General features: G+C 30.5%; 1 protein-coding gene across 1 annotated transcript; it reads left to right on the forward strand.

Moving 5' to 3' along the window:
* Positions 1 to 380: 380 nt before the first annotated feature.
* On the forward strand, positions 381 to 1361 carry LOC139844705 (germin-like protein subfamily 1 member 1). The gene has a single exon (XM_071834925.1). The coding sequence runs from the start codon at positions 402 to 404 to the stop codon at positions 1056 to 1058; it is 657 nt and encodes a 218-aa protein (XP_071691026.1). The 5' UTR covers positions 381 to 401; the 3' UTR covers positions 1059 to 1361.
* Positions 1362 to 13198: the final 11837 nt, after the last annotated feature.

Genomic DNA, 13198 nt, shown 5'->3' on the forward strand with positions numbered 1-13198 from the left:
CTCTTTATATATCTATGTATTATGTATTGTTAATCATTCATAAATAATCATTCATAAATAATATTATGCATTCTAAATCTAACAGGCTACAGTTTCTTAGTATCTTATGGGCCTAGATGGAAACCCATTATTTTCTAGACTTCAAAGGTAAGATATCACTATCATAGTACGGAGTACATGATTATACTGGCCCTATAAGAAAATGCAAGTTCAATACTTTCCACTAGATATATTTAAGGTCACAAATTCAAATCAAACATCATTAACTTGCCTTACAATTTTCTTCAAATAATGCTCCCAAGTTACTCAATCCCCACTTCCAAATTTGGATATGATATATTGCCTTAACTCCTTTGTTACCAGATAACAAAATCTCTGTATTCACTAAAGATTCCAATATCATGAGCACATCCCATTTGTTACTATGTTTCTTTGTTATATTCGTTGCGCGAGTTATATCGGACCCTGATCCACTACAAGACTATTGTGTAGCCGCACCACAAGGTGCACACACTATTTTCGTCAACGGAGCGCCATGTATAAACCCCGCAAATGCAGAACCTTCTCATTTTACTACAAGTGCATTATCAAAATCTGGTAACACTGCAGCCAATCCCTTAGGGTTTAATGTCACACTTACAAATATTCGAAATCTTCCTGGAATGAACACACTTGGGTTAACAATGGCTCGAGTTGACATAGCCGGAAATGGGCTCGTGCCACCTCATACACATCCACGTGCGTCTGAAGTAACCATTCTAGTAAAAGGCTCACTTTTGGTGGGATTTGTTGACACTACAAATAGACTATTTACACAACAGTTACGTGAGGGTGATTCTTTTGTTTTTCCTAAAGGTTTAATACATTTTTTGTATAATCTTGATTCGAAAGCGCCGGCTTTAGCTATTTCAGGGCTTACTAGCCAAAACCCTGGTGCACAACTCGCGTCATCAGCTACGTTCACTACAAAACCGAGTATTCCTGATGATATCTTGAAAAAGGCGTTTCAGATTAACGGTCAAGATGTGTCTAGGATACGAAAAAACTTGGGCGGATAATGCCTAGCTACTATTCTATATACTTCATTTAGCTGCCAAGGAAAAAAAAGATTTTTAACATTTTTATTTGCCTTCCAAGAAACTGAAAGTTGAAACGAATAAAGGAGTTTGACATACAAAAGCTGGCTTAGTTGGAAAGATACTTGCCGTTACGATTTTAATTGCTTGATCAAGATATAGTTTTATGTTTTTTTCCCTTTGTGAATTTATTGTGATGTTTACGTATGTATAGTTTAAGTTTTATACGGAGAAATGTTTTTCTATTGCTTTATATTTCCTTTTTAAATACGGAGTATTTGCTTATTCTTCTTTGTAAATATTCAAAGTTAATGCAGTGAGGACGTAAGGTGAAATATCATTTGAATGTGAGAGATATCTACATAAGTTGACAATTAACGTATACTACCTAATAATTACTAATTAACATATACTTAGGGGGTGTCTCGATCACATGTGAAAAACTGTGTAGTCCAATAGAGCCCCAAATTTTATAAAGATCAAAATTTTACCATTTTTTATAATACATTCGTTTTGTATTTTCTTCATAATCAGCTCATGAAAATTCATTTATCATGCAATTTAATCGCAAATTAACTTCATTTATATTAATAAAATGTTAGTAATATCATATATATATATATATATATATATATATATATATATATATATATATATATATATATATATATATATATATATATATATATATATATATATATATATAGTGAAAGGATCCCTAGAGAACTAGAGTATGTAGAGAACCCATAGAACTCATAGATTGAACTTCAATCTATGTGGAGATTGAGCGTCAATCTATGAAAAAAAATACAATCTGGGAAAAAAAAACTGCAAAAAAAAACAGCGAATCTGCACAGAGAAAAAAAGTGAATCTGCAAAAGGAAAAAAAAAAAACTACAAAAAAAGGTCAATTTGCACGCAGATTGACTCAATCTGCACAAAAAAAAGTCAAATCTGCACAGAAAAAAGTCGATCTGAAAAAGAAAAAAAAACGCAGATTGACTCAATCTGTATAAAAAAACTGAAAAAGTCGATCTGTAAAAAAAAAAAAAAAAAACTGAAAAAAATCTACAATCTGCACGCAGATTGACTGAATCTGCAAAAAAAAAATCTGAACAGAAAAAAAAATCTGCAAAAAAAAAAATGTGAATCTGCACGCAGATTTAGTGAATCTGCACGAGTTCCATGAGTTCTCTACTACCATGAGTTTTCCATGGAGTACAAACGGGATAAGCAAAATAATTTTTTTTTTTACATTCATAAATCTGCATTAAAATGCACCTCTAATCAATTTTTTTCATAAAAAATAAAGTTCAAAATCTTTCAAAAATCGATGATGAATGGTAAAATTAACCATTCATCGGGTTAATTTATCATTCATCTTGTTTACGATGAATGATAAAATTAATCAATGCTAAAAAAACCAGATGAATGGTTAAATTAACCATTCATCTGTTTTTTTTATCATTCATCATAAACAGATGAATGGTTAAATTAACCATTCATCTGCTTTTTTTTAGCATTAATTAATTTTATCATTCATCGCGAACAAAAAGAATGATAAATTAACCAGATGAATGGTTAATTTTACCATTCATCATCAATTTTTACCATTCATCATCGATGTTTACCATTCATCATCGATTTTCGAACGATTTTGTTAAAAAACTTTTTAAATTTTTTTCGTTTTCTTCTATTTGCATATTAAAGGATAGTTTTTTTAAGAAAAAAAAATTTGAAATTTTACTTATCCAGTTTGTACCACATTTAGTGCTTATTCATGGATTGGTCCACTATATATATATATATATATATATATATATATATATATATATATATATATATATATATATATATATATATATATATATATATATATATATATATCTTTCTTTTTATTTAGTATATATGTATTACTGTATAAATTTAGTATTGATAAAGGTCTAGTTTTTATGTCCTGAACAGGCAGGGCCCATTAAAATAGTGAGACGGCCCTGCATATACTTCGTGATATTTAATAAATTCGTAAATTATTTCATTGCAATTTGTTTTCACTAGATATATAGCTAAAAATTGGAGAAAGTATCGCTAAATCTTTGATGGATAAAAAAATTAGCAATCAATATATATAAAAGTATAAAACAAATACTTTATGAAATTAAACTTCACTACCTTTATCATGAAATATAATCCCTTCCCTAAAATTTGCCCCTAAGTATTAGGGTTTCAATAAAATAAGCTGCTCAACAAGTTTCGACGATTGTTACGGTTATTGGAAGGGGTTGATCCTTGTCGGAGAAATCTTGTACCTTACCGAAAAAACAGAATTCAGTGGTGGACCTTTGCCACCGCGTGGAAACTCTTTTTCTAGTACAATTTATTCGGTTCAGTTGGTAAAAATATTACTCCATCTGTCCCGAATCTATCGTCTAGTATTCATTTTTAAGATGTTGAAATTAATTGTTTACTTTCATAAATAAATAAGAATAAAGCGGTAAAGTTTTATTTTATCCTTAACATGTGCATGTAAGACAAAAAGTTTGGTGAAAAGTAAAATTGAAAACAAGAAAAACATAAAAAGTAGAATGTAATTATTACATTTCTTAAACTTTGTATTTTTTTTTTCTGTCAACAATAGATTTGAGAGGGAATGAGTAAGTGATAAAAGGTGATAGTTGTGACACTTAATTAAATTGCAGTCAATAGAAGGAAGAATTGATTTAAATTTTATGGTACGTTTGGGAGAAGGAGTCAAGAAAGAGTGACTACCTCCCATTAATAGGTTTTTGTTAAACAAAAAAAGTCAAGAAGAAGGTGATTAGAGTGACAACCTCCCAATAATATATTTTTATTAAAATAAAGAACGAAAAAACAAAGAAACACCACTATGTCCTAGGACGCCACCGTGCAACACGACAATGAAAAACACACATTTACAATCAAAATGACTTACCGTCCTTCCCTTATTCTTTATATGGTGAATAAATTGTTAAACGAACGATTTACCTGAGTGGCCACCGAGTTGCCCAAGGAAGCACACAACCCGAGTTCAATTTCTGGCTATGCCAAATTGTTCAAAAAGGGAGTGTGACTAGAGGGTGCGCATAATGCGCAATTCACCCGGTATCAGGTCTCGCGCTCGAGGGGCTTGATTACCCGGGGTTTTACCTTCTATGGGGGAGCCAGTGTACTCGTTCATAGAAGGGTTTCCTCGCTTACCAAAAAAAGAGTTATAAATTTAGAATTAAAATGAATATGATCATAGTTTGGCTTTTGGTTAGCATTCTCCATTCTCCATATAATATCAAACTCAAAATTTAATTTTATTGAAAGATAGAAGAAAATTGATTCAACTTGCTATATACTCGATCAGTTAGGGGTGTTCGTTTGGTCAGTTTGTGATTTACATAGTTTATTCGGTTTAATTTAATCGGTTTTCAAGAATATTTTTTAAAGCCAATAATCGAACCTAATTTGACAAAACCAAACCAATGCAATCAAATAAGAAATCAGTTTACATGGATTGGTTTTAGTTAAACCAAATTATAAGTTTTAGATAAAGAGTATGTAGTTTTTATTTTTAATAGCAAACTTATTTTTATTGATAAACATATAAGTTTACAATCCATGATACAATATTTTCTGCTAAGCATGCATTATGAGAAACAGTCCAAGAATATACAACCCATATTTACAGTTTAAACTACATCAATGAACTTGGTAGCACAAAAATAAAAAATGAAAAACCAGTAGCTACTAAGTTTTTAAGTATATAGAATTCATAATACAGGGTAAGATAAACAAATTCAATTGTAAAGTGAAATCCAATCAATAAAAACATTAAACTCAAACAATAACAAATAAAAGATAACTCATACTTGAAATTCAGAATAAGTTAAATTTAATATATAATATAGCGCATATATATATATATATATATATATATATATATATATATATATATATATATATATATATATATATATATATATATATATATATATATACATACTTGAAATTCAGAATAAGTTAAATTTAATATATAATATAGTATATATATATATATATATATATATATATATATACACCATAAATAAAAGTATATCTCAATTTTTGGGTTTGAAACCACATGTTAACTTTACCAACCTAATCCAAACCGAAGACTGTAAATATATCCGGGTGAAACCAATAAACCAAAACCAAATAAGTCAACTCACTTTAGCCAAATCAATTTGGTTTGGTCGATTTCATGGTCGAAATCGTTTAATGCACATCCCTACCATCAGTTCTATAAAAATCGTCCAGTTTAACTTTTTGTTGAATTTAAGATATATTAATGCATTATTTAATTTGTCATTAATTTAATGTTGTTATAAAGAATAACGAATAAATTAATTGATTATTTAATGGTAAATTTATAATAATAAAAGAGACATAGTTAAAACTTGATAGAATTTTAATTGTTATTTACTGTAATAGACAATAATTTTTGGACAAACAAGTATAGTAAATTGGATACCCTTTATGAGACAAAAAAGATATGAGAGATATATATATATATATATTTTTAAAGCTAATATATAGAAAGAAAATAGAGTGTACATCATCGTTTGTAAAAATACCAAGCCAACCTATCAACAGCTAAACATTACAGCAGTGAAGAAAAGTCAAAATTTACAAACGAAGCAATATACATCTATATACGCCAAGCAAACAACACGAAGAACCATTTACACTTAGCCGACTCTAGTTTTTGTCATTGCTATGCCGCTATAATAATTTGGATTAATAAGCCATTGGTGCCATTCGAAAGAGAATATTTTTGCCCTCTTTGAAAACCACTCGAAGCTCTTGATTTGGATGTCGTTTAAGATATCCGAAGTCGACTTTCACTTATTGTGAAAAACCTTTAGATTTATATTCTTTCAAATCAAATAACCACAAGCCCAATTAACTGCTTGTCAAGTTAGATACCCAGCCTTTGTCCTATTGTTTCCTTGGTCTATCCTGAAAGCATTATTAAGAGAAAAATCATTCGGCCTTGAAGGTGACCCCACCATTTATGCACACCATCCCACACATCTTTATATGTGTTATATTATATTATAAAAAAATCCATTTTGTAAATAGATTTCAACAAAATCTAAATCATCACGGATGAATAAACAATAGAATGTAGGATTATATGTGAGGGCGAAGATTCTTACCGTCAAATTTAATTCAAACATCACAAAATATACTTTAATACATTGTACAATATAATACGTTAATGCACATTTAAGATTGTATGACTGAAAATAGTGGTGTAAGAATCAACTCTCCATACGGTGATATATTATTTGGTGAAAAGACGAAGTATGATATCGCCCAAACAGACGGCTTCGTTTGTCGTGTAACGAGGAGGAGAGAATGGTACACATAAGGTATTGCGGGTGAACTTTTTATTTATAAGTGCGGGGCCTAAATATTCTTTTTCTTTTCTACATGGATAGAAAAAGTAAATTGACCTAGGGTCATGTTTTTAATGGTTATGTGAATTGAATCTTAATTGAGAATTGTCTTTTAGTTAAATTAACTGGAAAAAATGATAGTGGTTTTGTGTTTTAATTATGTCCTACTTGCAATAAAAGTAAAGGGTTAGGGATATCCGGAGAATGCAGATTAAGGAAATATGACTATGATATACGTTTAGGATATGGAAAGGTAATTACGAGGTAAAGGATTTAGCTAGTTGAAACGACCCATCCATATTACTATAAACGCAGTACGTTATTCATTGGTCCCGTAGCGAGGTATTTGACCTCTATATGATATGTTTTAGAAAATATTGCATTCGTTTCATAAAAAGCACACCATTATTATACATAATGCATGTTTTAAACAATTGGGCGATTATTTAATGAATAATCCCCATAATACATCGGTTTTCAAATACTACACACTTGACATAACAGTCAAATATAATACATGACAAAGGTTTTATTGAATGCAACACTTTATTTAATTAAAAGTATGAGACTCCATGCACAGTTTGCTCTAATTATGCAATAGCGGAAGACTTTCTTAAGGACCTGAGAATAATCATGCTTAAACAGTCAACACAAAGGTTGGTGAGATGTATAGGTTTAACATCGATATAAATATAGACCACAAGATTTCATAGTTATAAATATATGTACACTCGCAAGTGTATAAAAGTATTCTATAAGTTGTTGAGCGCTTCAGTAACCATACTTAACCATTAATGTAGCATATTCCCTTTATTATAAAATCTCCATACACTGTTCCAAGTGTAGTAAAAATGAAGTACTATGCAACCATTTACGATACTAGAGCGACTAGCCCGGTTGGGGTTGTCAAACCCAATAGATCTGTCAATAGGATTCGCGCTTACATGTTATTACAACATGTAAATATTAGTTACCAAGCTATTAGGGAAGATATGCAAGGTGGTACAACTCAACGTAGAATATATTTTAAGTACTTGTGTCTATGGCATAAAACATAAAATGCATGTATTCTCATCCCAAAATATTTGTAGAGTTTAAAAATGGGACTATATACTCACAGTAGTAAAAGTATATTAATAATAAGTTTTTAGCTTATTAAAAATATGGCCGTCGTCCTTGAATTCACGAACCTATAACAATAATAATGATTCAGATAATAATTTGACATGTGAAATAAAATAAAACAAGTTCATAGAATTAATTTTTAACATTTTTATGTTAGTAGTCCTTTGTTAGTAGTCCAAAATAGTCCGAAATGTCCAACAGTCCAATAATCAGTATATATATAATCTTAGAATTACCCCACGACGTATTGTATACGTATTGTCTTTGCATCAACCCAGAGACGTATTGCATATGTATTGTCTTAGAATTTATCAAAACGTATTGTATACTTATTATCTTAGGATTTATCAAAACGTATTGTATACTTATTGTCATGGAATGTACCAAGATTATTATATATATATATATATATATATATATATATATATATATATATATATATATATATATATATATATATATATATATATATATATATATATATATATATACAATCTCGAAATTAACTAAGATTATAATATTTTGTTATACTAATGATAACATATCCAAATATATATAGGATATAAGAAAAATTAGCAAGGATATAGTTTTTACAATATAAATTTCGTCCATACAACGTTAATTTTAGCAGATTTTGTTTTGCTCGCCAAATATTCATTACAACTCCGTTTAAAGTGAATCAAATTGCTATGGATTCCTTAAGAAGTTAATTTTTCAAAAACAATTCGAAAAGTTCAGTACATATATTAATATTCAGAGTTTTACCCTCTTTTTGTGTCGGTGGACAGATTTGGAAGAATCCCGGCACCCACCCAATATATGATTTTTGATAAAATACTTCCACTTTGTCTAAAATCATGAAAAAATATAAAAGTCTTATTTACATATATTAACATATTTTCAAAGTCTTAGCCTCGAACTCAAAGTCTAAGATAGGTTTTTAATTCCCAACCCAAAACAGCCCGCTTTTTACCGAATGGAGATTAAACGATATATGTTAAGTTTCAAGGTGTTCTTCATATGTAAAAATTATAAGTTCTTATATTAACTTAATATAATATCATAATACATATAAATAAGTGTTATTAGAGTTAAGTTAGAAAGATTAGATTAGTTCTTCAAACAAGTTTAGAATCAACTAAACTATATTCTAGTTTATAAACTCTCATATAGATAGCTATAAACATATGAATTGAACAATAGTTGAACTAGAGTTTTTACCTCAAGTTTAGAATGTAAAGTTGCTGGAAAGAAGTACTAGAACAAAACTTGAGAGAGTTCTTGCAAGTGTGTGTGTGAAAATTGGAAGTAAAATTTGGAAAATTAATGTGTAAAAATGAGTTAGAAATGGTACTTATTTATAGGCTTGAAAATTTGTTTTTTTAGTGAAAATATCTAGTATAAGTTAAAATGTATTAAGTCATGGATGACATATTAAATTGATTAGGTCATGGATGAAATATTACACAAATAATTGCAGATTTCTATTGGTATATACCAATAGTAAATACTTTTAGAAGCTGTGTATAATATGGGTAAAAAAATACCGTATGAATGCGAGTAGAATTCTTGAGGAAATTGAACAAAAATACGAGTATAACTATCCTTTATATGTATTGTTATATTATAAAGTATATTCAATACTTGTAAGGATGTATTTACACTCATAATACATTATATGTAAATACATTTTAACATAAGTTAATTACGTCATTTAAATAGTAACATATATATTGTTCACAAACCTTTTAAATTAGTAGTATGAAAATATATATATAATACTTTGTTAATATACTTAATGAGATATTCAATTATCATATTTTCAAGTTATATATATATATATATATATATATATATATATATATATACACACACACACACATATATTAATACAAGTTATGAGTTCGTGAATCATCGGTCAAACTGGGTGGTCAAACGTTTACATGAATTCCGTTTCAATTAATCAAGTCTTAACAAGTTTGATTGCTTAACATGTTGGAAATATTTAATTGTGTAAATATTAATCTCATATATATTAACGGAAAAATTCGGGTCGTTTTACACATAATTGTTCGTGAATCGTCAAGAGCAGTCGATGGGTAAATGAATACATGAACACAGTTCAAAGTTTTTGAGATTTCAACATTACAGACTTTGCTTATCGTGTCGGAAACATATAAAGATCAAGTTTAAATTTGATCGGAAATTTTCGGGTTGTCACACTAGTGTAGTTCTAACGCCCATCGAATGATTCAGCCATACAATCCTACCGGTCTTTGGTCCAAGAGTTGTCTAATGACAAAGGCGGGTATGTCACTATGGTTGTATAACTGAAGGGTAAATAAACCTTGAAGTTATCCTAAATGAAGTCACTGGTTTAGTTTAACGATTGTAATTTAATCCTAAACCTCGCATCGATCTTTGAATCGAATAAGGGCGTGCCTTGTTGAGTAAACATGATAACAAACAGGAGAACCCGTCAGTTTAAATTGGTATAACCCAGCGTTAACTTAAACTGTCATCATTCTAAGAGTGTTAGAATAATCCTAACTATTTTGCAGACAATACAGTGTTAAGCTGATAATGAAACAGATAAAAACCCACAACATGCATACATGGATTAGTATAAACGTTCCTAAGGCAACAATCAAACAAGAAAATGCAATAGAAATGAGCCCTATGGTTTGATGTAGGTGGATGAGTCATAAAGGTCCTAAGAGGTCTCTCAGAAACAATTACCATCTATGCTAGACCTTTCTCGTGTCAATTCCGAGGTTCCATGTCTTAAAAGCGCAAGGAATGCCTCTTGGGAACATCAACCTTACTAAATTCATAGATGCTTCGAGTAAAGAGAATAATCAAGGGTCCTAGATCCTATGAAGTAACTAACTTCATATAATTGGACATGTTTTTACCACAACCTAAGTTGGATAGTCCTTAAAATCTTTACATACGGGTTTATCAGTATCACAGCTTCCACATAACAATAGTAATCGTACTAAGTTTACATAATTACGCTAGCCTAAGTTTGTATCATAGCAACATACGAATATCTTATGCTAGCATAGCAATTCTAAAACGCATATTCAAACATAGGTATTTACAAAACATGTCTAAATAAAAATGCGTAAATAGACTAGAACCTGAAAAAGCAGTGCGTATAGAAGATTCACCCTTTATTGCAGGGTCTCGGAGATATCCTTGGTAATAATTACAAAACTACTAAATTCTGATCTATATCTGAATGTTTATTGTATGTATGAATTGTTGAAAAGTTATTCAAATGAGAAATCAAGCCCCTGTATATAGGCAATTATGGAGCTGGCAACTCGTGTGAGCCACCCGTGTAAATTAGGCAGGATGGTACACGGGGCGTGTGAGGCAGCGTATGTTGTTTCAGATGTGTGAGACAGTCGTGCAAACTGGTCCATGGGAAAGCCGTGTGGGCAGCCTGTGTGGATTCGAAAAGCCATGTGTCCAGGTCGTGTGCCCGCTGATTTCCGGATCGTAACTTGATTTTCAAGGTCGTAACCTTTTTTTCACCGTTTTTCGCTCTAGATTGAATTGACTTATCTGTCGCTTAGAGCCTAAATTGAATTCTAGACATGATTTAAAATTCATGGAAATTTTATTTTACCATGTTCATGGCATCTCATTTTTTATTTTATTTTTTTCATTTTTTATAATTTATATTTTATTTTCAATTTTTTCCTAATTATAGGTTGGATGTCCTTTTGGAAGCAATATTTTTATCCATAGAACATTGAGAGGGATGACTTTCTCTACTCTTGTGAGTGTTTCACTTCGGGTAGAAAAATGACTTGTCTTTATTCTAGAATACGGGAAGGATTGTCTACAGCTCACCTCCCCCATACCTCGCATATGCGGGAGTGAGTTTTGTTGTTGTTGTTGTTGTTGTTGTTGTTTTCGCTATAGATTCTTCGCTTTAAGCCCGTTTCTTTGATTCTTTTTCCATAGCCTTCGTAACCACTTGATCTACAAAATAAAGCAAATAAATGCTTAATCTTCGATAAAGTTTGTAAGTTTATTGATTTTGGGCTTAATATCGGATGTAAAAACACGACTTTTTAGTCGATATCAAAGTATATAAAAACAAAGTGGACTTTTCTCAAACGATGAAAGAAACGCAAACGCATACAAGACAAAAAACGAAATTCAACGCTACAAAAGTGCAAACCTACGAATAATCCAGAGACAATAAACAACGAAACTGCAACGAGAAGAGCCACACACACTAAAAAACTTACTACCCGACTCCATATCCAATGGTGATGGACACAAGTCATGTGTTGGGGGTAGGGTGGGGTTTTTGGCGCAGATGATAATGCTAAAAACGAACACATATTTCATAGCATTATCCTTCAAGAAAGACAAGCTTTTAGTTGCAATTATTCTATTTCCAAGTGATATTCGTTTAAAAAATAAAAGGTGAAGATAAAAGACAGATTCGACGATTTGAAGATGCAAACGACCAAAATGCTAAAAAGTACAAAGTACAATCCAACTGGTTCAAATTATTGATGAGAAACGTCTAAAGATTACAAAAGTACAAGTCCCGAAACGCAAAGTACAAGATTTCAAAGCGTACGAAAGGACGTTCGAAAATCCAGAACTGAGACGTAAACCGAGCATCAACGCGTAAGTCAACAGACCTAAAATTATAAGTCAACGATGCACAAGAATATAATATAATATATATATAATTATATTAAATTATATATATTATATTATATATATTAAAAAATACGAGCAGCCCACGTTTTTAATGCATGGTGACCAGTGGAAGGCGGCCATGCGATCGCATGGCCTGGAGGCTTTAAATCCATGCGATCGCATGGATAACTGTACATGGCCAAGTCATATAAATAGCAGCAAATTTGACGAGTTTATGTACACCTTATTCAATCTTATCTCTCACTCTCTCAATATATATTTATATTTTAATTATAATTTTAATTTTAATATTAAGTTAATAATAATAAGGTTATAGTGGCGAATTTTTTAAGTTTGTAAGTCAAAATTCTGTCCGTGTAACGCTACGCTATTAATACTCATTGTAAGTTATGTTCAACCTTTTTAAATTAATGTCTCGTAGCTAAATTATTATTATGCTTATTTAAGCCGAAGTAATCGTGATGTTGGACTAAATATTAAGATTGGGTTATTGGGCTTTGGACCATAATTGGGATTTGGACAAAAGACCGACACTTGTGGAAATTGGACTATGGGCTATTAATGGGCTTTATATTAATTAAATGATATCTCGTTGATTTAATATAGAGATTTATAATTTGACGTATTTATATATAACCACATATGCTTGGCTGGGTACGGTAGGCGGGATATCTATAAATACTAATAATTATTCATTTGACTGGACACGGGGATGGATTAATATTCAATGGACTCATTAAAACAGGGGTGGATTACATTCAAGGGTAATTGGTGTAATTGTTAACAAATTATTAAAACTTTGGATTACGCGCAGTCGATAACCTGGTGTATTGATTAAACAAGGTATTAAGA

Source organism: Rutidosis leptorrhynchoides, chromosome 4 (genome assembly GCF_046630445.1).
Source record: "Rutidosis leptorrhynchoides isolate AG116_Rl617_1_P2 chromosome 4, CSIRO_AGI_Rlap_v1, whole genome shotgun sequence".
Classification (NCBI taxonomy): Eukaryota; Viridiplantae; Streptophyta; class Magnoliopsida; order Asterales; family Asteraceae; genus Rutidosis; species Rutidosis leptorrhynchoides.